General features: G+C 51.2%; 1 protein-coding gene across 1 annotated transcript; it reads left to right on the top strand.

The window, feature by feature from the left end:
• Nucleotides 1–26,714, top strand: UPP1 (uridine phosphorylase 1). The gene is made up of 9 exons (XM_035026469.1): nt 1–271; nt 6,446–6,518; nt 15,778–15,842; nt 20,380–20,497; nt 23,088–23,246; nt 23,603–23,717; nt 25,271–25,480; nt 25,699–25,845; nt 26,401–26,714. The coding sequence occupies exons 3-9, from the start codon at nt 15,799–15,801 to the stop codon at nt 26,556–26,558; spliced, it is 951 nt and encodes a 316-aa protein (XP_034882360.1). The 5' UTR covers nt 1–271; nt 6,446–6,518; nt 15,778–15,798; the 3' UTR covers nt 26,559–26,714.
• The last annotated feature ends 1,105 nt before the right edge of the window (nt 26,715–27,819 follow it).

Genomic DNA, 27,819 nt, shown 5'->3' on the forward strand with positions numbered 1-27,819 from the left:
TCTTTCCAGAATAAGCCCATCTGCTGCATAACCTCTGCTGTTTACTTTTTGAGGTTGACAAGAGGTTTCCTGCGTGGCGGAGCGGTTTAATGAGTAACAGGGATGTCCCCGGTGACGCACCACCCCACCCGCCGTAGGAGGAAAGAACTTTGGGCGGAGTTGGGGGCAGCCTTCCCGGAACGGGGCGGGGAGGGGGCAGCGGCGGCGCGGTGACCCGGGCTCCGCGCGCAGACCTAGATCCGAGATTGACCCTGCCGGTCCCTTTGCGCAGGTGAGTGATCCAGGCCGGGCTTCGGGATTCCGCTTTCGGGAACCATGCTTTCGCGTCACCTGCTGGGGAGGTGACTCAGCCGTTGGCTGGGAAGGATGTGCGTGGAGCAGGAGCGCGGGGAGGGGAATACACGGAGAGGAGAGGGCTCACGGGGAGGGGGCACTGCGAACAGGGTGTTCGAGGAGGTTGAGCAGGATGCGCGAGGAGGATGAACGCGGCGCGCAAGGAGGACGAGCCGGGTGCGGGGAGGGTGGGGGGAAGGTGCAGGGAGGGGAGTATACGGCGAGGGCTACGGGGAAGGTGCTCCGGGAGCAGCGCGCGCGGGGACGATGAGCAGGGCGCGCGTGGAGCCATGTGCGGGGTTGGAGGAGAGCAGGTTCAGGGAGGCGAGTACGCGGCGAGGGCTGCGGGAAGGGTGCGCCGGGAGCAGGGCGCGCGGGAAGGATGAGCAGAGTGCGGGGAGGATGTGCCATCCCGGAGGATGCTGAGAGAGCGCTCAGAGGGTGCGTGGGGAGAATGCTCTGGGAGAGGGGATGGGGCTGCATTTGGGAGCAGGGTGCACAGGGAGAGCGCTCAGAGGGTGCGGGCGGGGGAAGAAGGATGCGCTTCCTGACCCGGTCACAGCCGCCTCGCTCCGGGACCCGCGGCCGCGGCCGAGCGCAGCCTCTGTGATCTCTGGTGGTGGTGGGCAGAGTGGGGACTGTCTTCTCCGCAGCCCAAACCAGAGAACACCTAGAACTCCCCCCCTTTTCTTTGGGGGAGAGGTAAGTAAAGTTACTTTTTGGAGGATGATTTTTACTCTTAAAAAACAAAATTCCACTGAGTAGGCTTGAGGACCCTATTGGCTTTATTTGGTCACTCACCAATGCCGCAGCATCCCATCCAGCAAGCAGAAAGGAGCTGCGGGGAGCTGTACAAAGGGAAGAGTTTTACAGGCAGAAGGACGGGCGAGGGGGTGAGGGGAGCCTGATGGTGAGGGGATAGGGACCTGCAGGGACTAGATAAAAGTTACTGCAAAAGGAAAGGATTGTTCCGGCAAGGTCATCTTCCTTTGGGGGAAGGGCAGGAGTCTCTCACTATTGTGAGCAGGTGATTGCAGGTGGACTGGTTAAAGGTCAAATTTCTGAGAGGCTAATGGGTTAGAATTGTCAGAAATTCAGAAAGAACAGAAATAAACCCACTGATTCACCAGAGTAGCAATTAGTAAAAGTTTATTATGCGCGCCTGGAAGAGACAGTTTGCAAACAGGGGGCGCTCAAACCAGAACATGGAATGGGGCTTACAGGGATATATGGTTATAAAGCAGCAGGAAGGCAGGCATTGTTCTTCACAGGGCTTGGCTACAAAGTTAGAATCTTCTTAAATGGTAGGGAATTGGTCCCCGGTTACCTCATACCCATCTTGGGGAAACTGTAAGTTTCACTCTCAATTTCCAGAGGCATAAGGAAGAAGTGGCTGGGGTCAAGTTAGTCTTGTAAAAAAAAAACTTCATATGACTAAATTTATCTTCTGCTTGGATTTTTTTAAGGCTGGTCTCCCATTTGGTTTTTATTTAACGGATATTAAGTCTTGGTTTGCTGTCCTGGGGCAAGTGAGTCCGTTTTGGGTCTCTTTTCTTTTCTTTCTTTCTTTCTTTTTTTTTTTAAGATTTTATTTATTTATTTGACAGAGAGAGACACAGCGAGAGAGGGAACACAAGCAGGGGGAGTGGGAAAAGCAGGCTTCCCGCAGAGCGGGGAGCCCGATGCGGGGCTCAATCCCAGGACGCCCAGATCATGACCTGAGCCGAAGGCAGACACTTAAACGACTGAGCCACCCAGGCGCCCCTTTTCTTTCCTTTCCTTTCCCTTCTCCCTTTCTTTCTCTCTCTTTCCTTCCTTCCCTCCCTCCCTCTTCTTTCTTTCTTTCTTTCTTTCTTTCTTTCTTTCTTTCTTTCTTTCTTTCTTTCTTTCTCTCTCTCTTTCTCTCTCTCTCTCCCTTTCTTTCCTTCTTTCTTTCTCTCTCTCTCTCTCTCTCTTTCTTTCTTTCTTTCTTTCTTTCCTTCTTTCTTTCTTCTCTCCTTCTTTCCCTCTTTCTTCTTTTCTTTCTCAAACCTTGAGAGCCCCCGTGGATGAAAGCATGCATTGAACCAACATTGAACAAGTGTTACGGTATGAATATTGACATCCATTTGTCCAGCAGGTGTAAAGAGAAACCACAGTCAAAAGTTATAGGGCAGAGATAGAATTGGCAGGGGGAGTGGGTCCTTTTACAATTTGTGTCTCTGGTAAACTGTCCAGCGACCTGGAAGCGCCCACAGGGGGGACGTCGTGCAGCCTCAGAGGCTGTCCACAGGTCTGTCTCCCTTCCAGGTCAAGGCTTGGCCTGGTGACCTGCCAGATGACTCAAGGTCGCTGGTGGCAGTCTTCCTGGCCAACTTGGAACTGGTCACCCATGCCAGAGCTCAGCCGCGCACCAGGCTGCTCCCTTCAATGGGGTGTGACCTAGAAACGCAAAAATCTGGGGCGCCTGGGTGGCTCAGTTGGTTAAGCAACTGCCTTCGGCTCAGGTCATGATCCTGGAGTCCCGGGATCGAGTCCCACATCGGGCTCCCTGCTTGGCAGGGAGTCTGCTTCTCCCTCTGACCCTCCTCCCTCTCATGCTCTCTGTCTCTCATTCTCTCTCTCGCAAATAAAAAAATTTAAAAAAATCTTAAAAAAAAAAAAAAGAAAAAGAAACGCAAAAATCCGGAGATCAGGGCTACTTTGAAGGCCATTGAGGCAGTCCTCAGGCTGCACTGTCCTCCCCTCCCCAGGCGCCCCCACACCGTCCTCCCTCCTGTGCTCCCTTATGCCATTGTCCTCCACCCTGCCCAGCCCTGCCGTGCCCCACCTCTCTGGCTCCTTGACCCTCCTAAATCTAGAGATTTTGGGTTCCTTTCATTGGCTCTGAGCTTGGCTTTTGAAGGATTAGTGATTTCGGAGAACTGAGTGGAAGTCTAAATCTTAAACCCTTAAAAAGGTTTTCACACCCTGCCGTACCCTTCCTGGCTGCAGTCCTGTGTCCCACCTTTCTCTGAGTCAGGCCTCCAGCCTGCCCCAAACTCCCCTAGGCTCAGCCAATCTGTCCTTTTCCTCCCCTTCTTGGAGGCCAGACTTCGGGCTCTTTCCACATAAGCTTCATGATCCTACAAATCACATTCTTAGCTCCAGGGCTTTCCACCCTGGTGGGCACCAAGTAACATTTTAGTTATAAATAATAATAAATAAGCTTTTTACATGGGCTTTTGTCCAAGAGGACTTTGTTATCTTTGCTGATCATTAAATTAATACAAATGCATTGTTAAGAAAACAAAACTTGGGGCGCCTGGCTGGCTCTGTCTGTGGAAAGTGTGACTCTCGATCTCGGGGCCAGGGGTTCGAGCCCCACGTTGGGTGTAGAGATTGCTTAAATAAATAAAACTTAATAAAAAGAAAGCGACCAATATAAAAACAGGAAGTGAAACTTGCAGCTTTTCCTACTCCCTAAAGATAAACGATCATTTTCCTCCCTCTCTTTCATACACACACACACACACACACACTCTGTCTCTCTCACACATTTTCTTTTGAACTATGTTCATTCCAAAAAGTTTCATAGGGGCACTTGGGTGCCTCAGTTGGTTAAGCGTCTGCCTCGGGCTCAGGTCATGATCCCAGCGTCCTGGGATTGAGCCCATGTCTGGCTCCCCTGCTCAACGGGGAGTCTGCTTCTCTCTCTGCCCCTCCCCCTGCACTCTCTCTCTCGCTCTCTCTCAGATAAACAAAATCTTAAAAAAAAAAAAGGTTTTATAAACATTTATACACCAAACTATTTACACTGAATAGCCCACCTATCTGATTTTTAGTTTAATGGGTTAAAACTAAAAACAACCCCCAGGAAACCGAAATCAACTGTGGGGTTTTTTACAAGTTGGATCAGGCAACAGGTGAATGGGGAGCCCCAGGAGCTCACAGCAAAGGTTCCTCCCTGAGAGCCTGAGAGCCAGAACCAAGCCCCCATTTCTCTGGGAGGCTGAACCTCTGGGGCAGGAATCTAGGGACACCCTCCCATTGTTTAGAGAAGCACATGGGGTCCTGGGGAGTTAAGAGGAGACTTATCTTCGGGAAGCGGACTTATACTCCCCTCTGTGTGAAGTTTGAGGATCGCTGCCTGCTCTCCATGGAAGCTCCATCCCTCAGGACAAAGGGACACCAAGTGTCACAACCCTCATCCAGTGCTGACCATGCTCAAAGATTAGACTTTTGAAAGACAGCTTTGAATCAGTGTTTCCTTCTGTAGTGACAGGACGTGGCCCTGATCACCCCCTTGCTCCCTTGATGTCCCTCTCGTGTCCTGGGCTCCCCTCAATTGTTGGTTGGGGGCATTTGCCTTAGACCCCGAATTCCCACCCGCCCTGTTTTCCCCCAGCGAGCCTTATCTCTCACTTTTCAAACCCGCTTTGTGAAGACACCTCAAGCTTTATTTCCCCCATGAGGCGATGCCCACAACCACCTTGTGCTGAATCATGGCGTCTCCAATGAAACAGCCCTCTTTAGCCCCATGCCTAGTGGATGACACTCTTCCCTAACATTTAGCTAGACACAGGCATTCCTGCCAGCCTCATCCTAATACCACCTTCCAGTCAGTCCTTAGGATTTCATCTCTGGGATCCAGAACCTACCCCGCTTTTCTGTTCCTAGCACATCTCTGCTCAGGCTCTGGGTCCCTCCAACTGTGCTGGAATCATGTGTTGGGGAGAAAAACGTCCATCCTCTTAGGTGCAGTTCTTGGGGGACTGCAAATTAAAATGACAAAAGAGACTAGCAAGAGAAAAGATGGATTTTTATTTATGTCTACAAAGGGAGTTAACAAAAATGTGGCTCTGGGAGGTGGTTAGAATTTGGGGGCTTATTTACCATTTTAATAGGGCGTGGGGGGGCACAGAGGGACACTTCTGGGAGAACAAATGGCTTCTGGGGGAATGCAGAAAGGGCATCTGGGGAAACAAAGGACTTTGGAAAGATAAATGATTTCTTAGGAAAACAGGATGGTAACAGTGTCTATTTGGATTTTTCTCAGAGAAGAGATTACAGTTGCTCCCTAGGAGATAATACTTAACAATCGAGTTCTTTTAGGAGGCTCTGCCTGTAGGCAGACAAGGGATTTCAGGAGCTCAAATCTCTGTCATTCCCTACCTCAACCTTTCAGAGGCCCCCAGTCACCTTCAGGTGCTGCTCAAATTTAATGGACACCCTGCCTGAGCACTTGGCCTTTGATCTTTCCCCAAGGTCAGTGACTGATGCAGGTCATGCTTAGCACTTTCTGGCATCTTACAGAGAGATAATGCCTTCTCTAGGGATGTCAGTAAATAGATGAAGCTTTTCCCCAGTGAGCTAAAAGCACCACGTAAGCATCTGCATGCACCTAGCAGCCTTGTTTGTTGGGGGGGGGGAACAGGAGGGAGAAGGTCAGCCCAAGCCTTTCATGGATGGGCAGTGCAGCTGAGGGCTAAATCGGGGACCGCGTTTTGCAAGTTGGCATCTACGCGGGAGACAGGAAGTGGAAAGGGCACCAGGGTTCGTTCTGAGATGCCCAGATTGCAAGACCCGTTTTATACCCTCAAGCACGGATTATCAGGAAACGCATTATTTGCCTCATCTGTGGAAGGGGAAATGTCTGGGGTGTGCGATAATTTTAAATCAGCCAAACAATTGCAACAGCGCTTGTCAGAAATCTGCCCTAAATTCCACCGATGACCTCTCTTGGTTAAATTGCACCAGAGGGGTGTTTGGAAATCCCCATCACCCCTTCCTCACTGAGCACCCGGCCCTCCCACAGGGGCTCCCTCCTCTGGTTGAGGAAGGGTCTCCAGGCCTTTGGTCTAGATTTATGTTGTGAGCCGGAGTTAAGTGGACCGGGATGGATGTTGGGGGGCAGTGGACCCTGCAAGCAGGGGCTTGTCCTCCTTTTCTAAGCTAAACCCCAGCGGGCCAAAATCTGGCCTCGTCTCGAAGCGGACTGCACCGCTGACCAGCTTGAGTTCCTGATTCCTTTGAAGGTTGAAGAAATACAATGTAGCTTTGTTCCTTTTTTGCCAACTGGGAAACCCCTTTTGAAATACAAGCATAGCACCATGTCCCTAAATAGTTATTACCTCTTTCCTTCTTATCACAGGGGCTTCTTTTCCAAGAGCAAACACCCGCTCCCCAGCGCTGCCCCTTCACCTGTGGCCGCTGGAAGAGTCTAGGTGAGTAGGCGGCTGCCCACGAGGATGGACGGGCTCCTGGTTTCAGCCCCTGCTCCTCCTGCTTTACCCCCTCCTGGCTTCGACCTTTCTGCGGGCAGGTGGGGCGATGGTAGAACGTATCCTTGGGAGAGTGAACTGTGTCTCTGAACCTTAAGCCAGGACTGGCCATGCAAACCCGCGCACAGAGCCACTCTGCCTGCAAGCATCCTCCGTGCTTAGCAGGGACCTTTCCAATCAGAGCATTGCCAAAGTCTGTGGTTTTCTCCACACCAAGTTGGTTCAATCGTTTACTGAGCGGGGGCAGTCTTGGGGAGGCTCACAGTCGGGATGGGGTGCCTGCGAGCGCTAAGGGTGCCAAGGAAAGGGGGCCGGGCGGACTCAGTGGGGCAGTGCAGGGCAGGGACTGGGCAGGGAGATGGTTTCTCTGGTTCAGAGGCAAGAAAAGCAAGCAGGTGTGGACAATAGCACTTGCTCGGGGCGAGGCCAGACAGGATGCTCTCTGCGGCTTGGTTTCCTTTTTTGGATTCTGTCTGCTGCTCCCCCCTACCCCCGCCCCCCGCCCGCGCCGGGAAGACACGTCTAACTCTTCCTCTTTTGAGCTCTCTGCCAGCCCACCGGCTCCCCACCCGCAGAGGAGAAATGAGCATCCTGGAGGGTCCTGATGGTTTGGGGGAAGGGGGTTGCTGCGAGCAATGCTGCTCTCACTGGGGAACGCTGTGGCCCTGGGGACGCAGCTGTGAGACCCCTAGCCTCCTCATGGGATCTCCTTGGAGAAGTGAGAGCCTGAGGGGGAGGGCAGGAGGGGTGGACCCCAGCGGGCAGCCCGGGGCCAGTCCCCGCAGGGTGCTGCTGATGGTTGCATTTCCTGGAAGCCAGACTTGGGCCGAAGCCCGGCTGTCTGTGTGGATTTGTCCCATGGTAGCTGTGCTTGCCTGCCTGGAATTAGGACCCAAGGTTCTGATCACAAAATCTGATGACAGTTCTGACGCGTGTGTGGGTTCCTACCGCTGCCCGAATGCAACTCACTCGGGACACCATCTACCCGGAGACGCAGACCCACAGGCCGAGGGTCGAGGGTCGGTCCCCCAGCACCGCCCTCCCCCACGCCAGCCCCACGTGCAGGCTGTCACCTGGGTTCTGACCCACCAGCCACAGACCAGAGGTCCCCACGACCCCTCCCTGGGTTTGATGAAACCACTGGGGCAGAACTCAGGGAGACGGTTTACTCCCTAGATCACCGGTTTGTTATAAAGGGTTAACTCAGGAACAGACACAAGAGCTGCCCAGGGCGGGGTCTGGGGAGGGGGCGCGGGGCTCCCATGCCCCCCCACACACATTGCCCGCGGTCCCCACATCTCCACCTGCTCACCAACCCGGGAGCTCTCCAGACCCCATCCTTTTGGGATTTTATGGGGGTTTTGTTACACGGGCAGGATTAATGAAATCATTGGTCATTAGTGATTGATTCAACCGGCAGCCCTACCCCAGAGGTGGGGGGGGGGGCTGAAAGTGCCAGCCTCTAGCCACGAGATTGGTTTCCCTGGCAACCAGCCCCCATCCTTAGGCGTTTTCCAAACATCACGTCATTAACATAACAAGAGACATCCCCTTGCTCACACCTTTTAGAAAATGCCAAAGGTTTTAGGAGCTCCACGCCGGAAATGGGAGGAAGACCAAGCGCTGTTGACCCTCAAACAGCAAAGATCTGAACTGGGCAGATCCACTTACATGTGGATTTCTTTTGATAAATACACAAAGTGCTGTAAATGTATTTTCTCTTGTTTATGATGCTTTAAATAACATTTTCTTTTCTCTAGCTTCATCGTAAGAGTACGGTACATAATACATATAACATACAAAATAATGTGCTCACTGACCATTTGTTTCCCGGAAGGCTTTTAGTCAACAACAGGCTAGTAGCAGTAGTTAGGTTTTTGAGGAATCAAACGTCAGAGGCACCAGGTGGGTTTTCCACTACGAGGGGCGTCAGCTGTCTTAACATCCCATACCCGGCGCCCCACCCCCCCAGTTCAGGGTCAACTGTATGTATCTGTTAACCTTAAAAGCTAAACTGCCAGGGAGGGGGGCGCCTGGGTGGCTTAGTGGGTTGAGCATCTGACTCTTGGTTTCAGCTCAGGTCATGATCTCAGGGTGGTGGGACTGAGCCCCGTGTGGGACTCCATGCTCAGCGGGGAGTCAGCTTGTCTCCTTCTCCTTCTGCTCCTCCCCCCTCAAATAAATAAATGAATAAATAAATCTTATTCTTTAAGATTTTATTTATTTATTTGACAGAGAGAGAGAGAGTGAGAGCAGGAACACAAGCAGGGGGAGTGGGAGAGGGAGAAGCAGGCTCTCTGCTGAGCAGGGAGCCCGATACGGGGCTCGATCCCAGGACCCTGGGATCATGACCTGAGCCGAAGGCAGGCGCTCAACGACTGAGCCACCCAGGCGCCCCAATAAATAAATCTTAAAAAATAAATAAATAAAACTGCCAGTCATTTTACCAGCAACACTTGGGTTTATTCAGGAATGAAAGAGAATTACAACCCTGGGCAAGGGAGCTATTGCAAAATCCTGGGCCAGCCAGCCCGGGAGGCAGAGGAGAGGCACACGTTTTCAGGAGAACAGGGGTCAGGGGGGTGAGGAAAACTTCTTGCCCTCAGGCTGGGTTAGTAGAGCAGTATCCACAGGCAAGGTCATGTCCTCCGTAAGCTCCAGTCTGCCTTGTCCCGCTGGGTCTTCAGTTGACCACGAGCATCGGGCATCCCGGGACCATCTCAAAGAGAGAGTCCAGGAGTTCCCAGTTCAGAGTGAGTACTGACAATGCCTTTGACCAACGCGTTTGGAGGGTCTCTACAAATGTTGCCAGTCGAGTCTTCGTAGCACCCTTAGTATGTCCGGCCAACCCTGAGGACTGAGGATGGTGTGTCACTGAGGATAAAGTGTCACAAAACCAGCCAAACAGCACAGACTTGTTGAAGCTCCTGACTGCAAAATGGGCTCCCCGGTCACAGTGTAGTTCAGGAGGGGATCCCCAGGCAGGGATCATCTTTCCTCATAGGATCGTAGTCAGAGAAGAGGTGTTGGCCTGTCTACAAGGCGGGGCTTTAACCCAATAAGAAAACTTACAAACCACCATAGAACTAAAACCTATTTGTATCCGTGACACGGAGGGATCTGCGTGAAGCCCATCGGCCAAACCTCAAATGGTCCATTGGGCAGGACGGGTACATTTCCCGGGATTGTATTTTGGACAAGTGGGACAAGCAGCGTCCCCACCAATATTGGTTCGTGAACGCTGTTGTTTTCCCAGTAGACCAATGGTTCAGTGTGCGTACAGTTGTAAGTACTGGGAATTTAAAATTTTCTGGTGGGGCCAGCTTGTTATTTGGTGTAAACCCAAATTCTCTCTTTTATTAAACCAACAGTTATCAGATTTCCAATATTGAGTTAACTTTTCTGGGGCCGATTGTTGGGCATCTCTGGTCCCTTTTTTCTAATCGTCATTTGGAAGAGCATCTCTTTGGAATATGACAGAGGTTTGGCTCTTGGGCTCCTTCAGAGCAGAGTTTGGGTGGAAATAGCAGCGACGTGGTTTCCTCTGGCCTCCAGGGAGTTGATTCTGGAATGCCCACAACGCTTAGTAATAGCTCAAGCCACCAGCAAAAGCATGGCACCTAGTTAATGTTGGACCTAGGAGCCATTTTTTTTTATTCTTATGTTAATCCCCATACATTACATCATTAGTTTTAGATAAAGTGTTCCATGATTCATTGTTTGTGCATAACCTAGGAGCCATTTTTAATCTTATCCCCAGGGAAGGTAAGAAAACCTGTTACCTCCATTCCCAAATCTGGAGCTTCCTTCCCCAAAGGCATACTGACTGTCAGCATAAATGTTTGTGGTTTTGCCCCCTTGGCTGAAACACGAGCTCAGGTGAGGGCGTTAAAATCAGCCCGACAGCGTGTCGGGCGCAAGGAGCCAGGGGTAAAGGTAGGGCCTCAGTGACTCCCAGCGATTTGCAATAGCACACCCAGCATGATATTTTATCCTTTAAATAAGAAACCATCAGGAAACCGTGAAAAATCTGCACTGGTTTGAGCAGGGCCCTGTAAATTGTCACCGGGAGTCAACAGGTGATCTGTCAACGTGAAGCCGTCCTGGGGAGTTTTATGCTGGAAGGACAGAAAGATGGTAGGGTTAAGGCTACTGGAACCAGAAAGAGTTATTATTGTAAGAGGGGCAGTTACCATGAGGGTGTCACAGGAGGTGAGGTGACTGGCTGAAAAGTCTTTTTTTTTTTTTTAATTTTATTTATTTGAGAGAGAGAGAGATGGAGATAGTGACAGAGAGCACAAGTAGGGAGGAGAGGGAGAAGGAGAAACAGACTCTCCACTGAGCAGGAAGCCCGATGCGGGGCTCGATCCCAGGACCCTGGAATCATGACCTGAGCCGAAGGCAGACGCCTAACGACTGAGCCACCCAGGAGTCCCCTGGATGCAAAGTCTTGAGCGTCGGGAGAATTTCGGAGGCCTTCTGCGTGGGCCTTAACTAAGAGGGTAGTAGCAAGAATGGCTCTGAGGCCCCCAGCCATAGGGCCTAATTGTTGGCTTTGATGCCCCATGGGGCAATGGTGGGCCCCGTGTTTCTGGGGTGAGCGCTCAAAGGGTATCCCCTTCCTTCTCATGTACAAGGAGGGAAAAGGGACGTTGATAATTAGGATGTCCGAGGGCAGAGACTTTTGTTAGACTTTTCTTTAAAGTCTCAAAGGCCATGTCATCCACCTCTTTCTAAAGAATAGGGTCAGGTTTGTCCTGACTTTGCTAAAAGTAAAGCTCAGACAGACTGAGCCGTGAGGGACAAGCTTGGAATCCAATGTGAACAATAGCCAGCCAGCCCCAGGAAGCCTCCTAACTGGTGCTTGGTTTTCAGTTTTGGGAAATTTGGGATGCCTTCGAGTCTACCTGGATCCACCTCAAGTCCTCGTTCGGAGATCAGGTGCCATAAATATTGAAACTGACTTGGTGCAAACTGCAACATTTCTTTGGAGACTGTAGGTCCCTTTCAGGCCAAACGTTTTGACAGGGGGAGGCTGCCTTCCTGTGAAGAGGTCCAAGCAGGGAGCAGAAGGGCAAGTCATCTACACATCGTAACCAAGTCGAGGCTGCGGGAAACTGTGTGTCATCCGAATCAGCCTTTGAAGGACCCTCCGTGTCACCCTGGGGCATGACTGCCCAGCTATCCTGCTGTTCTTCCCAAGTGGAGGCAGAAAGACACTGGCTGTCCTTACCGAGTGGAGTACTAACCATGCACCCCATAGGTCAATTACGCGGAAACTTTGCTTTCAGTGGGAACGCGTGGGAGTTAGGAACAACAGGGTCCTGAGGGGTAACGCCGTTACTTACTGCTCAGAGGTCCTGGCCATTGGGTTCCCTCCCAGGTAAAGTAGGGCTATGACTAGTACAGGGGATCGTGAGGCCCTGAGCCTCAAAATTCTGTATCCTGGGCTGGATGCCCCGAAGGGCTTCTTTATTTATAGGGCATTGGTTAATTCTAGGGAGAGGTTTGGAGGGATCTATCTGAATCTTGTTGGGAGGTGCACTGTGCATTTTATCAATAGCAGTTGAGGATTTTGCCCAGAAGAGGCTGGTAGCTGATCCAACAGGAATAAATGATCGGTGTCCCCAGACTCAGCTGTGGTCCCGCCAGAGACCGCAAACAAAAGACATCAGAGGGTCATTTAATTCCACTGGTTGGCTATTCTGATCGCTGCTGTCAGATTCCGGAATTATCTTCGCCTTCGGGGAGAAAGAAATTCTGGCACGATACTTCTCTAGGGAATCTCAACCCCGTAAACGAGTAGGGGCAGAGGGATTGAGGAGAAAAGAGTGAGTACCTCTCAAAGGGAATAGGTTCAGAGGCGGGAACCTGTTGAGATTGGTTGGAGAACCCCACTACTTGGACCGGTTTGGTGCTCTGAGGGGCTGCTTTGCAGCCGAGGGCTGGGCCCTGAGAACAGAGGTCCTGTGTCACCAAGGACAGAGATCCATTGCGAATCTGGGGAGTGGTTTCCCTGAGTTGATTAAGAGGATTGGAAGAGCCTCAACACTGGGAATGAGGAGGAGGGAGAAGAGCTTAGCTAGCGGGCTGAAGGCACTGGGAGAGCTTAAACCCCTAAGAGTCCTTTATCCAATGTCCTGGTTCTGGCAATATCAGCAGAAACTAGGCTTTTTGCTCAGGGGCCTTTGTTTGATGGAGTTGAACACTGGAAATTTTAGTGGTCTTTCCTGTAGGTGACTCAGCTAGGGTGCGAGCAAACTGGTTTCCAGGGCAATTGAATCCGGGGGCAGACCATGTTTCCCATTCCATCCTGGGCCTTTTAACGAAAAGGAAAAGATCCCAGATCAGCCCAATAATAAACACAGAGTTAAAAGGAAGACCAGAACTTTCTTTAAAGTCAGTTTGGAGTCAATCATAATAATGACAACCAGATTCATCAGGCTTTTGTGCGCAAGCCTGAATTTTGTTCCAGTCATCCGGCTTCGGAAAAGCCATTCTAAGTGCTCGGTGGAGATTTCCAGCGAGTGGTCTAGCATCTTGCCAAAATTCGGGGGTCTGTTTCTCTAAATCCTGCTCAGGATGTTCCCACTGGGCGGGTTTTATCCAATGCTTGGGCTGGCCCTCAGCCACAAGCCTGTGGCCCAACTGCTACAAATCCCAGAAACCAGGTTGGTAAGTTTGAGTAACTCTGTTAAATTCTCCAGCAAACCTGTGGGGGTCCTCAGCCACCTGGGGGACCCTCTTTACCTCTGGCTCAAATTCAGCCTTAGTCCAGGGAACTTAGGAAACCTGGGGTCTATTTAGATCCCCAGAAGACTTAACTTTGAAGGAGCAGGGGTTTTAATAGGCTCAGGAGAGGAGGGAGCAGAGGGAGCCTCAGAAGAAAAGAGGGTTTGACAGAAGGATGACAAGGCCAGGGTGAAGATAGGGCAGATGGCGGCCTCGCCTCGTGGATGGAGAAATAGGGGAGGGGAAGAGGCCTCAGAAGCCCCCCCTTTTTTCCATTCATTTACTTATTTATTTAAAGATTTTATTTATTTATTTGAGTGAGAGAGAGTAGGGGGAGGAGCAGAGGGAGAGAGAAGCAGACTCCAGGCTGAGCGCAGAACCCGACCCCGGGGCTCCATCTCATGACCCTGAGATCATGACCTGAGCTGAAATCAGGAGTCGGTTGCTTAATCGACTGAGCCACCTAGGTGCCCCCCTTTTTTCCTTTTTAATTGTTTGTTTGCCTCATTTAGTTTACTAACTGTATTTTGGAGAGAGGCAATTTCAGATTCCAGATCGCACTTGGAAGCTTCAAAATACCAGTTGTAGAAGGAAGTGCGTTTAGTTCTGTCAATTTTAGGACCGTGGTTGTCCAATTCAGCTTTGAGAAAATTAAGTCTGGGGAGATGGAAAGTTCCCCATAACGGCCATTGGAAGTCTAGATCTAAATTGCTTCTGGTTAAGTCAGTCCATTTATTTATAAACGCACGTGCCGCGGGACCATTATTTTTAAACATAAAACAGGCCGCAGTCCCAGTAGTGGGGGGAGGGGGGGCACCCTCAAAGCATTTTGACGACTGGGATCCCATTTCTCTGATTCCTTCTGGAATCAAAGGCCACCCAGTTTCTGGAAGAATGGTCCAGTCCCAAACAGAACTCGGACCGAAGGCCAACGCGGTTTCATCACAGTCCGAATCAGACTGAAGGCCAAACGAATATTCTCAGAGATGCTTAAAAAATGCTTAAAAGGGTGCCTGGGTGGCTCAGATGGTTAAGCGTCTGCCTTCGGCTCAGGTCATGATCTCAGGGTCCTGGGATCGAGTCCCACATCGGGCTCCTTGCTTAGCAAGGAGCCTGCTTCTCCCTCTGCCTGCCACTCGCCCTGCTTGTACTCTCCCTCTCTCTCTCTGGCAAATAAATAAATAAAATCTTAAAAAAAAAATGCTTAAAAGATGCTTAAAAAAAAACAACAAAAGGAAAAAAAAGGTCAAGGCCTTGGTAAATCCCAGGTAGAGCGTAAAGGGCTTGAGCACAAAGCATGGGGCTCAAAATCCAGGAGAACACTTGTCCTCAAGCCCAGCTTTGGTGAGAAAACAGTGAGCCCAGCAACTCCATGGCTCGTGGCTCGTGCACCTGTCTGCTCACCGACCCCAAGTCTTCTCTGGCTCCCACCTCCGATCACCAAGTCATGTTAACCTTAGAAATAGCCACAGACAGCTACTTTACCAGCAACAGATGGCTTTATTCGGGAATGAAAGCGAATCCTAATTCAGGACACAGCAGGTCCGGGAAACCAAGGAGAGGCACGATTTGTAAGGAGGAAAGGGGTCCGTTGGGAGGCTGTTAGGAACTAAATCCCATCGGAATAAGCTGGGGGTTAGAAGTGTTGCAGTTTCTCATTTTCTCTGGGTTTCAGATTTTGCTAAAAGAGGTCAGTGATAACAGTTATCGACACCTTTCTCCAAAAAGGGCCTTTGGGGAGCTATGTTAGTGGGCTCTAGTTTCTTTTTTTTTTTTTTTTTTAAGATTTTATTTATTTATTTGACAGAGAAAGACACAGCGAGAGAGGGAACACAAACAGGGAGTGGGAGAGGGAGAAGCAGAGTCCCTGCCGAGCAGGGAGCCCGATGCGGGACTCGATCCCGGGACTCCAGGATCATGACCTGAGCCGAAGGCAGTCGCTTAACCAACTGAGCCACCCAGGCACCCCTGGGCTCTAGTTTCTTGATCGCTGGCTGGTGAGCTGGCAGGTTGAGAACCCGTCCTGGCTACATGGAGCAGACTCCACTCCCGGGCTTGGTGACCCCTGGGTCACTGGGTTAACCTGGTTCCTTTTTCCTGTCCCCATGGCAGGACATGGGCTTTATCAACCGAGTTCACCTGCGGGACGCCTGGGTGGCTCAGTTAAGCATTTGCCTTCAGCTCAGGTCATGATCTCAGGGTCCTGGGATTGAGCCCCGCATCGGGGTCCCTGCTCACCGGACAGCCTGCTTCTCCTTCTGCCTCTGCCCCTGCTCATGCTCTCTCTATTATATATATAAATAAAGTCTTTAACAAACGAAATAAAAAGTCTGTCCCAGGTCCTGACGATGCACTCCTGCTTTCAGTTCGACACTGCCCCATTCCCGTAGAGTTCTACCAAACAAACTCGTGAGGTCTCGGGTATGCCTGAGTTTATTCTTAAATAATATTCTGTGTTGTTTTCTCCTAGGGTCCTGCCCCCGTTGAGAGAATGGCTTCCTCGGGGCCCCAAACAAAGAAACATGACAATCACAGGTGAGGCTCCAGCTGACTGCGGGCCAGGTTGGATTTTGGGGTTTATTGTGATTATGTCATGACATGCATTTTCCCAAGAGCCGCCATACAGGAACATGTTTGACTCTTGTGATGGAGCCTGGGGCCCCGGGGGATAGGTCCAGAGGCTCGGGGACCGACAGGCTAACAGCTCTGCCCTCCGCTCTTGGCCCCTCGGGGTCTCAGCTGGGCAGGCCGCTCTTCTGCAACACAGCCCTGCTGCCTCCCAGCTCTGTCAGGGTTCTGAATCTTAAATACTTCCTTTATGGTTTTCTAGAACTCCACTTTGTGATCCTGCCGGCCCCTCTTATATGTGTATTTGTGCATTGAGGGCAAAGCGAGAATTCCTGCCTTCATCCTGATTCCTACATGGGCTTTAAATCCAACAGGATTTTGGTTTCCTCACCTCCCCACCCCCGCCCGCGTCCCCCCACCTCTGCGGGGGCTAGCAGGGACGCCCCGTCCTGCTGCAGGGCATCTCCGGGCCCTGCTGGCCTCCCTCCTTGACAGCCCCTGGGTTGTGTGTGTCGCCCTCTAGGAGCCCTGGAGCTGGGCTCCTGGGTCGTCTCTCGGGGGAGGAGTCTCAGGCATTCCCCGTGCCCTCCTTGGGCCTCCCTGGACTCCCACATGGACACCTGTCCTCCCTCCCTCCTTCCCTGGAGGCTGGGAGGGCTGTTTTCACACTTCGGGATGTCTTGTGGACATGACTGCAGAGATAAAGTTCTAAGTGTTCTAGGTCACTGGCAACCCAAACTGCCCTGTCCTATATCCAGGCCCCTTGGGTGCTGGTGGGGGAGAGGGGGTTGAAATGGGGCTGAGAAGGGGGCACAGGGCATCAAGGGCCATGGACGGGACTCAGCTGGAGTCCCCCGCTGCCCTGCCCTGTCCCGGTGACCACACTGCCCTCCCTCACTGCTGTCCTTGCCAACCACTGGCTTCTCACTGTCCCCCCGAGCTGAGAGGTGGGTGTGGTGTCTGGAGCTCAAAGGCCAGCTCATGGGTGCAGCCTCTTGTGAAAGATCTTAATTTTTTAAAGATTTTATTGATTTATTTTAGAGAGAGAGAGAGCGGGGGGAGGGGCAGAGGGAGAGAAAGAGAGAATCCCCAGCAGACTCCCCGCTGAGCACGGAGCCGGACGACATGGGGCTCGATCCCACGACCCTAAGATTGTGACCCGAGCGGAAACCAAGAGTCGGCGCTCAACCAACTGAGCCACCAGGCTTCCCTCCTTTTTTTTTTTTTTTTTTTTGAGAGATCCTAATCTTTAAAGTGAGCCTCTAAGGTGGGGATACGGCTAGGACCCCACTTCTGTGGTGCTCATGAGCTTTAAATGCAGTATTATGCACCAGCTCTGGATAACATCATTTCCACCGCAAAGTCGAGTGCCTCCCAGGTATTACTCTGTGTTCCTTGTGCCCGGCATAGGGCCCCGTGTGGGGCCGGTGTGGGATCCAACTCTCCCTCCCTCCCTCCCCCAGACTCCCTGCCCTAGTCCCTCCTAGTCCCCGAGCACCTGTCCCGAGCCACCTGGGCATCTTCTAGAACCAGCCAACTCTCATTCATTTCGCATATTGTTCCAGCGATATTTGTTAAATGAATAAAGTGACAAAATAGAGCGAGATAAAGTAACTGGAAACTGTATCTAGAGTAGAGAACCAGCGTTCCAAGTAAGGCCTTTGACATGTTATTTTAAAACCTTCCAAAAAGTCCATTTGAACCTGTTCTGCTTCATGAAGCTACATGCCCAATTAATATACTCGAAAACCATTGCTGTTCTTCACAGTCAGATCCCATTTCCTTCTCTTTCTCTACCTGGAATCAGAGAGAGAAAAAAACAAAGTTGAGATATGTTGAAATATGGGGCAAAGTTGTCTCAATCACATCCTGTTTTGACAGCTCCGACTCTTGCCGGTCAGCCCTTACTCAGTCCCCGCCGTGCTCAGAACATCCCGAAAGAGTGTAGCCACCACCTTGCATCAGCGATGGTTTCACGAGAGGGTGTGATGTCAGTTTTCCCTGCAGCCGAAGGGAGTATGTGGGTGCATGAGGTGCCAGCCAAACCCCAAACCCACGAACCGACTCCGGGCTGGATCTGATGCCCGAGAGCAAGACAGAGCCTGTCCCTCACCGGCCCTCCAGCTCACGGAAGTCACTGGTGCTTGCTCCGGCTGCACCCCGCCCTGGCATCGGGGTGCTCCCGGGCTGCCCTGGCTTACAGCTCTTCTGGTGACAGCTTAGAGCCCTTTCCCTGCCAGACTTCCAGCACCTCGGAGCAGACAGGGTCTCCCGGGACTGGGGCCGGGCCGGCGCTCCGCACGGGCGGGCGGGGACTCATGCCTGACTCCCTGGCAGTTTGCGGATCGCTTGCTTTCTGGGGAGATCACCCGGGTTGCCGCCCCCAGAGCAGCAATACGAAAAGGGAAGGAAAAAAAAAAAAAGGAAATTGGCATTATGGCTATCCAGAGCATCTGGTTGGTTGGGACATAAGTGTTTCCAGTTAGATTTTGAAATATTAGACACATCTCCTAAACGCTCCGCACCCCCACCGCCCTCCCCACTGCAAAGGAAGCGACTGCTCCCCTGAGGGTCTGAGTCACATGACGCATCTCCCCAGGGGGTCCTGTGCCCTCCTTTCTCCCAAGTCACCTGCATCGCAGAGCTGCGTCTCCTGCAGCTTGTCTCTTTCCTTCTTTCTTTCTTTCTTTTTTCTTTCTTTCTTTCTTTCTTTCTTTCTTTCTTTCTTTCTTTCTTTCTTTCTTTCTTTCTTTCTTTCTTTCTTTCTTTCTTCTTCCTTCCTTCCCTTTCTTTCTTTTTCTTTCTTCCTTCCCTCTTTCTTTCTTTCGCTTTCTTTCCTTCCTTTCTTCCTTCCCTCTTTTTTCTTTCTTCCTTCCTTCCTTCTTTCCCTTTCTTTTTCTTCCTTCCCCCTTTCTTTCTCTTTCTTTCTTTCTTTTCTTTTCTTTTCTTTCTTTCTTTCTTTCTTTCTTTCTTTCTTTCTTTCTTTCTTTCTCTTCCTTCCTTCCCTGTTTCTTTCTTCCTTCCCTCTTTCTTTCTTTCTTTCTTTCTTTCTTTCTTCCTTCCTTCCTTCCTTCCTTCCTTCCTTCCCTTTCTTTCTTTCTTTCTTTCTTTCTTTCTTCTTCCTTCCCTCTTTCTTTCTTTCTTCCTTCCTTTCTTTCCTTCCTTCCCTTTTTTCTCTTTCTTTCTTTCCTTCCTTCCTTCGCTCTCTTTCTTTCCTTCCTTCCCTCTTTCTTTCTTTCTTCCTTCCCTCCCTCTTTCTTTCTTTTTTCTTTCTTTCTTCCTTCCCTCTTTCTTTTTTTCTTTCTTCTTTCTTTTTTTCTTCTTTCTTTCTTTCTTTCTTCCTTCCTTCCCTTTCTTTCTTTCTTTCTTTCTTTCTTTCTTTCTTTCTTTCTTTCTTTCTTCTTTCTTTCTTTCTTTCTTTCTTTCTTTCTTTCTTTCTTTCTTTCTTTCTTTCTTTCTTTCTTTCTTTCTTTCTTTCTTTTTTCCTTCCTTCCTTCCTTCCTTTCTTGAGTTAGATTGAAGAGGAAACAGATCAGTGGATTCTGAACAGAAAGTCACACTCAGAAGGAAGAACAAGAAAGTCCTGAGTGCCCTGACTCAGGGATCCATGTGTGTCTCTGCACCCCAGGGGCCCGGCAGGCCAGGGTTTGGGGGAGCCCCGCTGCCCGTGGGAGTCAGTCAGGCATGGATGTCGAAGGAGGTGCGTGTAAGGGTGGCAAGCTGGAGATGCAGTGTAAGTAAAGTTTTATTGGAGCACAACCCCACTCGCCTGCATGTTGCCTGTGGTCCCTTCCATGTGACAACAGCTGGGTTGAGTTGTGATGGGGCCCCTGTGACCTGCAAAGCCAAAAATATTCACCCTCAGGCCTTTAATGGAAAGAAGTTTGCTGACCCTAGGCCAGTGCTGTGCTGTCCAGTAGAAATAATAATGGGAGCCACACACACTTTCAAGCTGAAAGTGAAGACCGCTGAAAAGAAAACCAAAGTGGAAAGATGTCTTCTCTCCCTCCCACTGGGCATCGCACGGAAGCCCTGGCAAATGCAGCCAGGCGAGAATAATTACATACAAGGTGCACTGCAAAGGTCGTCTCTGGAAGGGAGAACTAGAGGCAATTCTTTTTCTTGAATTTCCATCCGCACTTTCTACGTGAATGTAGAAATAAGCAAAATTTCGAAATAAAGCCAAGGTCATGTGTCGAATGAAATGGAGTTGGGTAGCCTACTGGCTATCCTCTTTCTAATCAGCATCTTGATCTTTGTACTTTCCTGTGCTCTTCTGAGCTCTTTCTGATCAACCTCCAAACAGGGGCCCGGGGTGTGAGGAGGGGAGACGGGCAAGGAGGAGGGGGCAGAATGGAGACAGGGAAGTGGGAGCGTTTGTGGGCCGGGTGGCCTATCTCACCCCATGACGGGCCACACGCATCTCGCTGACACCGGGCACCTCTGTTGCAGTGGCCCCAGGCGCTGGTGCTCCATAAACCTTTCACCTCCTCTTTTGTAATAGTGACCACCTTGTACAACCCACCAACCCAAACGTAGCAGCAATGCAAGAAGACGTCCTCTACCATTTCAGTCTCAGCACCAGCACTCATGATTTCCCTGCGATGTTCGGAGATGTGAAGGTAAAAAACAGGGCTTTCGATCCTGGGGGTTCGTCTTAAGATCAGCCTCCTCGTAGATGATATGGGTAGACTTGGCGACAGAGGACCAGGTCATCAAGTTATCTTGTCACCAAGGGGGCACCTGGCTGGCATGTGACTCTCGATCTTGGGGTCGTGAGTTCGAGCCCCAGGTTGGGTGTGGACATTACTTAAAAATAAAATCTTAAAAAAAAAAAGTTATATCTTCATCAGATTTTTACAAATCGTTACTTTTAAACTATGTAAACTAATGAGTGAAAGAAAACTAAGTTCTGCCATACTGGTCCCTAAATAATCTCTTATAAATTCAGCATGTAATGGGAACCACATACAATAAATTTCCGAATGCCCCACTGAGAGAAAAGGAAAAAGGGGACACAGAACTTTCTGTAGAGGAGCAAGGGATAATAAGTGAGTAATTACATGTGTCTGTTTGTGATTTAAGGTGTGTGTATTTATCTTTTTTGTAATGGCTTATTTTGCTTCTAATCCTCCCCCCCACCCCCCAGAGTCCTGAGTTCCTCAGGGCTGGTTTATCCTGGCACAGGACTTTTGAAATGTCTGATCCCTGTGGGTACAGATGTGCTAATGTTAGAGTCAAAATCAAAACAACCAGTGAGTGTCCCAGCAGCCGCCATGTTCATTTCAAACCATGAGACAAATCCCCATGTGTTCTTCTTTTTTTTTAATTTTTTAAAAGATTTTATTTATTTATTTGACAGAGAGAGACACAGTGAGAGAGGGAACACAGGCAGGGGGAGTGGGAGAGGGAGAAGCAGGCTTCCCGCCGAGCAGGGAGCCCGATGCGGGGCTTGATCCCAGGACCCAGGGACCATGACCTGAGCCGAAGGCAGACGCTTAACGACTGAGCCCCCCAGGCGCCCCTGGCAACCACCAGTTTGTTCTCTGTATTTAAGAGTCTGCTTTTCTGTTTGTCTCTTTTTTCTTAGTTAGTTAGTTTCCTAAATTCCACATGTGAGCGAAATCCTCTGGTGTTTGTCTTTCTCTGACTGACTTATTTCAGTTAGCATTATACCCTCTCGCTCCATCCACGTTGTTGCAAATGGCAAATGTCGTTCTTTTTTTACGGCTGAGTAATATTCCTCTGTGTGTGTGTGTATACGTGTGTATATATACATATACACACACACACACACACACATATATATACACACACGCATCTGTATCCATTCATCTATTAATGGGCACTTGGGCTGCTTCCATATCTTGACTATTGTAAATACTGCTGCAATAGACATAAGACTGCATATAACTTCCTGATTAGTATTTTCATTTTCCTTGGGTAAATGCCCAGTAGTAGAAATACTAGGTCATAAGGTAGTTCTATTTTTAATTTTTTCAGGACCCTCCATACTGTTTTCCAGAGTGGCTGCACCAGCTTGCATTCCCACCAACAGCTTAGGAGGGTTCCCCTTTCTCCACATCCCCGCCAACATCTGTCATTTCCTGACTTGTTAATTTTAGCCATTCTGACAGGTGTGAGGTGGTATCTCATTGTGGTTTTGATTTGAATTTCCCTGATGCCGAGCGATATTGAGCACTTTTTCATGTGTCTGTTGGCCATCTGGGTGTCTTCTTTGGAGAAATGTCTATTCAGGTCATTTTTAAATATCAGATTATTTGTGTTTTGTTTTTTGGGTTTTTTTTGCTGTTGAGTTGTATAAGTTCTTTTTATGTTTTGGATAGTAACTCCTATCAGACATGTCATATGCAAACATCGTTTCCCACTCAGTAGCTTTGTCACTGAGTGACGGTTTCCTTTGCTGTGCATTGTGGTCTTAATTTATTTGCTTTCCACGCATTAGAATTTAACCTAAAATTTTTTCTAGGCTATGGAAACGTTGTCATGTTTAGAGACAATCATTCTTTCATCATCAAACTCCTTAAAACTGGCTTATGTACATTTCCCTCTTGGGTAAAACAAAATGAAAAAATAAGTTATTGTATGTGGCACTTTGCAGATGAAAGGTTTTCCGTCTCTGAGAGCCACCTACCCACGTGATAGCTCCCAATTCCCCAGCCCCCACTGGGCCCTTGGCTCTTTCTACACGGTGGCCATCTGACTGTTGGATGGCAGGGGAGCTCTTGGTTAGAAGCCCATCTTACAGAGGGGCTGTGGGGTCCTGATCGTACAGCGAGGAGTCCACATCATTGTATTCCAAACCTAGGCTCCCTCCAGGCGCTGACCGAGCTGTGCACACGATGGATAGAACCTGGAATTTCCTCCCCAGAGAGAGAGCAAGGGTCTGGTTTTCCTGGGTTGTGTGGGATGGATTACACAGGGGCCTCGTGCATGGAGCAGTGATCCCATGACCCAGTCAGTGCCTTTCAAACTGGGTGAGCATCCAAATCACCACTGTCTGAATCACTCATGGAAGCACCCATAACGGGGCTCCCCAGGCGCAGTAGCTCTGGGCTGGGGCCAGGGACCTTCGTTACCTGCAACATCTAGGTGACGCTGATGTTGGTCGGGGGTCCCCCCTGGAGGGAACCCTGCTACAAAGATGGTGCGCCGGGCCCGGACTGACGGGGCTCTGTTCTCTGGCCGCAGTTCGTGTGTGTCGGGGGAAGCCCTACCCGGATGGAGGCCTTTGCCAAATACATGGCCAAGGAGCTGGGCCTTGACCACCCAGGTGCGGAGTATCCCAACATCTGCAGGGGGACCGACCGCTACGCCATGTTCAAAGTGGGCCCCGTGCTGTCTGTCAGTGTGAGTACCTGCCCTGGCGCTGGGCTTGGGCCTCGGGCTCTGCCAGCACCCTCCCCGGCCTGCCCTCTGCACCCACGGCCCGGGGCCCCTCAACACCCGTGTCCTCTGTCAGAGTGGGCACGGCAAGCAACCGTCCAGAGCACTCCGGGGTGCAGAGACGGTATTCAGCTCCAGATAACGGGAGCAGGTCGTTGCTTCCCCACCGAGCCTCCCGGGGTGGCGACCTGCGTCACAGCTATGTGCGTGCTCTGGCACCTCCCAAAGTGATGTTTGGACATCCCCCTTGTCCGACTGCCGGCTTGACATGCCCAGGGGCACCCACCCTGACACACGTGGGCGCTTCTCCCTGGTTCCAGCACGGCATAGGCATCCCCTCCACCTCCATCATGCTGCACGAGCTCATCAAGCTTCTCTACCACGCCCACTGCTCCGACGTCACCGTCATCCGCATCGGCACGTCCGGCGGGATCGGTAAGTGTGCAGGAGGCCTCCGTGCGGGGCCAGCATCCCGCACACGAGGACCTGGAGCTCCCTGCGGGCAGGCCCCCCGGGCAGGGCGGGCTTGGGTACTCGGAGCGTCTACCGGCTTTGTCCGCGGAAGCTCATCAGCAGAAGAAGCTCGTTTTGTTACTTTTCATCCAGCCGATTCTCCCAACCCAGCCCCCGGAAGTAGGTTGCGGAAAGGTGCGGGGCCCGGCGTTGCAGAGCCTCGTCCTCTTGGGGTGATGTGCTCGGAACCTCCTTGTCTGCCTGCCTGCCTCTCTCCCTTCCTTCTAACCGCTTCTCTGCCTTTCTCCTGTCCTCTGCGCCTCCCTATTCCTGCAAGGATTCGAACCACCGTAGGAAAAAACCAACAGGAAAATCAAAGAGAGAGATGGACCACAAAGCTAAGTGTCCTTAAGTTGCCTAAAGGGTCCCCAGGCTGATCCTGAGCGTGTTGTTTTGTTTTGTCTCTGAATGCCAGAGAGAGAGCAAAGAGAGGACAGGATGCATTAAGAAAGCCCAGGGCACATTTGCTTTACGTAAGCTGCTGGCTCTCTTGACTCTGACAATCCCACCCGGGGGCTCAGGGCTGCCCTGTTCCTGGCCCCCTCTGGGAGGGGCTCACACGCCCCAGATTGAGGGTGACGAGGACAGCAGAAGGGGTGTGACATCCCCGGGCTTGTGAAGGAATGAGAGCCAGCAGCTGAGTGCCCTGAAGGTTAAGCCCCAGGGTGGGAGCAACTCCACTGACCAGAATAGGGACCAAAACAGCATGGGAGAGAAAGTCCAGATAAATACACAGGGGACCAGGACATGCTTTGTCACGTTTCCGGAAACGGCTGATGGGGGGGCTCTAGAACCATCCCCTAGCTTCCTCGTCCCTGCTTCCTAAATGTTTAAGAAACCCAACTTCCCTTTCAGGTAAGTATTCGGAAAGGCTCATGATCACATCCCACACAAAGTTATTAGAAGATCAAAGAATATGAGCAGAGTGATGTCCCTACAAATGTGAAAATGCCCCAGGAGGGGATGCCCAGGAAACTTGGGAAGTGGAACCCTAGTATCGCAGGGATCAAAGGAAGATGGGATTGGCTGGGAGTCAGGAGGTGCTGGAGCTGGGTTTGGGGTGCATAGGGGTTCCTTAGACTCTTCTACTTCTGTAGTTATTTGAAATCATAAATAATGAAAAAGCACAAAGCAGGGACCAGGTAAGCACACTGTGGTCACCTGAGCGGTGGCGTGTCAGTTAAAATCAGCAAGGGCTGGAGGACTCAGAACACGTAACAGGGACAGGGGGTCCCCAGCAGTTTCGTTCTCTTTGCTCTTTTCTCGTCCGTATTCTCTGCAAGGCTTATGCATTACTTCTATCATCAGAAGAAAGAATTTGAGGCAGAAAATGGATCCTTAGCGATTGCCTTTTAGAACGTTACCAGGTGTCCCGGTATTTTGGTCTGTAGATGGGTCATTTTCCTTTCTGCGTGCGCTCTGCGGTGCCCTCCCCACCTGCCCTGCGTGGCCGCAACACCTGCTTCTCTCTTCAGGTCTGAAGCCTGGCTCTGTGGTCATCACCCGGCAGGCGGTGGATGCCTCCTTCAAGCCAGTGTTCGAGCAGGTGGTCCTGGGGAAGCGGGTGGTTCAGAGGACGCACCTGGACGAGGAGCTCGCGGAGGAGCTGATGCAGTGTGCTTTGGATCTGCTGGAGTTCCCCACGGTCCTAGGGAACACCATGTGCACCTCAGACTTCTATGAAGGTGACAGGGAGGGGTCTCCATCCTGCCCGGGGCTCCTGTCTCTTCCGGGTTTCCATGGTGCCTAGAGTGCTCTGCTTATGGGCGGGCAGGGCCCGGAGGGATCCGAAGTGTCCCTGTGTCCTGGCGGGTAGCACAGTCCTGGCATGCAGTAGGTGCTTACTATGTGCAAGTGGTGAGCACACCCAGGTCAACGTTGGCACATGTGCATGTGTCTTCAGGGCAAGGCCGTCTGGACGGCGCGCTCTGCTCCTACACAGAGAAGGACAAGCAGACGTACTTGCAGGCAGCCCACTCGGCTGGCGTCTGCAACATCGAGATGGAGTCTTCGGTCTTGGCGGCCATATGCGGTGCATGTAGCATCCCAGGTAGGCAGGCGAGCGTCTGGTCACCGGGGTCCCGTCCAGATCCTCCTCCCGCCCCCATCACCCACCACTCACCACCCGCCAGCCGCGGCTGCCTTCCACCCACCCTCCCCCGAGGCAAGTTTCTGGATGGGGTGGCATTGTCCAGCCCTATGCTCGGACACCTTTGACTGTCAACACCATCCAGGGCGGGGTCCTCAGTGGCTGTGCAGTGGCTAGCATGCATGGAGTGGGACGAGAAAGACCCGCCTCCACTCAGGTCAGGAGGCTCCCGACGCTGCCGTGAGCCTGCTTTCAAAGCTCCTTAGACTTCTGATTAGCGGTTAATCCATCCCCAAGTTCCTAGGCTCGCCTTCGGGGTCCGCTCCCCCTTCCAGAATTCCCAGAAGCCTGGCTTTCAAGGGACTTGCTTGAAAGCTTCTTTCGAGGTGAAGGCGGGGAGGAATCAGGCGAGGACAGGGCAGGCCTGCGGGACAGCCAAGGGGACGCCTTGCCTGTCTTGGGGAATTCACTTGGAAAGCTGGTGCTTGGCCGTGACGCGGCGTTTGCTCTCTGCAGTGGCCGTGGTGTGTGTCACTCTGCTCAACCGCCTGGAGGGGGACCAGGTCAGCAGCCCCCACGAGGTGCTGGTCGAGTACCAGCAACGGCCACAACGGCTGGTGAGCCACTTCATCAAGAAGCGCCTCGCGGCCACCCAAAACCCCCTGAATCTCTAAAGACGCGCGGTTACGATTGCTGCAGATTAAGTCACCATCGGGCGCCCGGCCTGCTCAGTCATGAGAGCATGCTGCTCTTGAGATCTCGGAGTCCTGAGCTCAAGCCCCACGCTGGGTGCAGCGATTACTTAAATAAATAAATAAGCTTAAAAAAAATCACCATCGAAATCTCCTTTTGTGGGGCGCCTGGGTGCCTCACATGGTTAAGCGACTGCCTTCGGCTCAGGTCATGATCCCAGGGTCCTGGGATCGAGCCCCGCATCGGGCTCCCTGCTCCGTGGGAAGCCTGCTTCTCCCTCTCCCACTCCCCCTGCTTGTGTTCCCTCTCTCTCTCTGTCAAATAAATAAATAAATAAATAAATAAATAAATAAATAAATAAATAAAATCTTTTAAAAAAAATCTCCTTTTGTATATCTTCATGTACACTTTACATAAGAATTTAGGGAATTGGGTTGCATTTCAGAGGCTAAGAATCCTGCCTTAACAACACAGAAGATTTTTCTAAAAGCTTCCTTGGAGTGTTTTTGACCACATGAGCGCAGGGTGGGTTCTGTGTAAGGATGTTCCTCTGAATATTTGAAATATTTCCAGAGAAATTTTTTAGACTTTTCAATTCTAGTGGTTGTCAGATTTCACATCACTAAGCAGGAGATCCAAGTATAGTTCCACAAAACTCATTTCCTGATATATTTTTGGAATTCCTTCACCACTTGTAGTGAGAGATGACCAAAGAAGCAAGAGTTTGAGACATAAATGCACTTAGGCTTATACTCTTCTGGAACATTCCATGCCTGAGTATCACACAGTGATGACTGCTGGCTAGATGGGTCTGGGTCCAAGCACCTGCGGGTGGGAATTACACATCCTGGCCCCAAGACCCCTTGTGCAGCTCATCCTCCCTGGCGCGTTGGGCTCAGGCTCTCCTGCAAGGTGCGCTGGTGTGCATGTCCCCTAGCGTCCTGGAGTTGGTCACAGAGTGGCCCTGGCTGCGATGCTGAGGGTGCCAGCAGGGAGAACCCAGGGTGTCCTCGTCTCCGGGGAGTGGCAGCCGCCCCTTCTGGGGTGTCCCGGCCCCCCATCCCAGGGGTGCTCGGGTCTTGGGACATCCCCGGCTTCTGTTTGTCCCAGGTGACTTCTCCACACTTTTGCATCAATGTGGCTAATTTCTGATATTCAATTCTGTTTTAAATACTTGAGGTGGGGGGCGCCTGGGTGGCTCAGTCAGTCAAGCGTCTGCCTTCGGCTCAGGTCATGATCCCA

Source organism: Mirounga leonina, unplaced genomic scaffold, assembly GCF_011800145.1.
Source record: "Mirounga leonina isolate KUSES-001 unplaced genomic scaffold, KU_Mleo_1.0 Mir_199, whole genome shotgun sequence".
Taxonomy (NCBI): domain Eukaryota; kingdom Metazoa; phylum Chordata; class Mammalia; order Carnivora; family Phocidae; genus Mirounga; species Mirounga leonina.

What these genes read in the sequence shown, in the direction of transcription:
- UPP1 (XM_035026469.1), top strand. Translation starts at nt 15,799, where the DNA reads ATGGCTTCCTCGGGGCCCCAAACAAAGAAACATGACAATCACAG. An exon ending in AAGAAACATGACAATCACAG is followed by an intron (nt 15,843 to 20,379) that starts GTGAGGCTCCAG and finishes CTTTTGTAATAG; the next exon opens with TGACCACCTTGTACAACCCA. An exon ending in CGGCACGTCCGGCGGGATCG is followed by an intron (nt 23,718 to 25,270) that starts GTAAGTGTGCAG and finishes TTCTCTCTTCAG; the next exon opens with GTCTGAAGCCTGGCTCTGTG.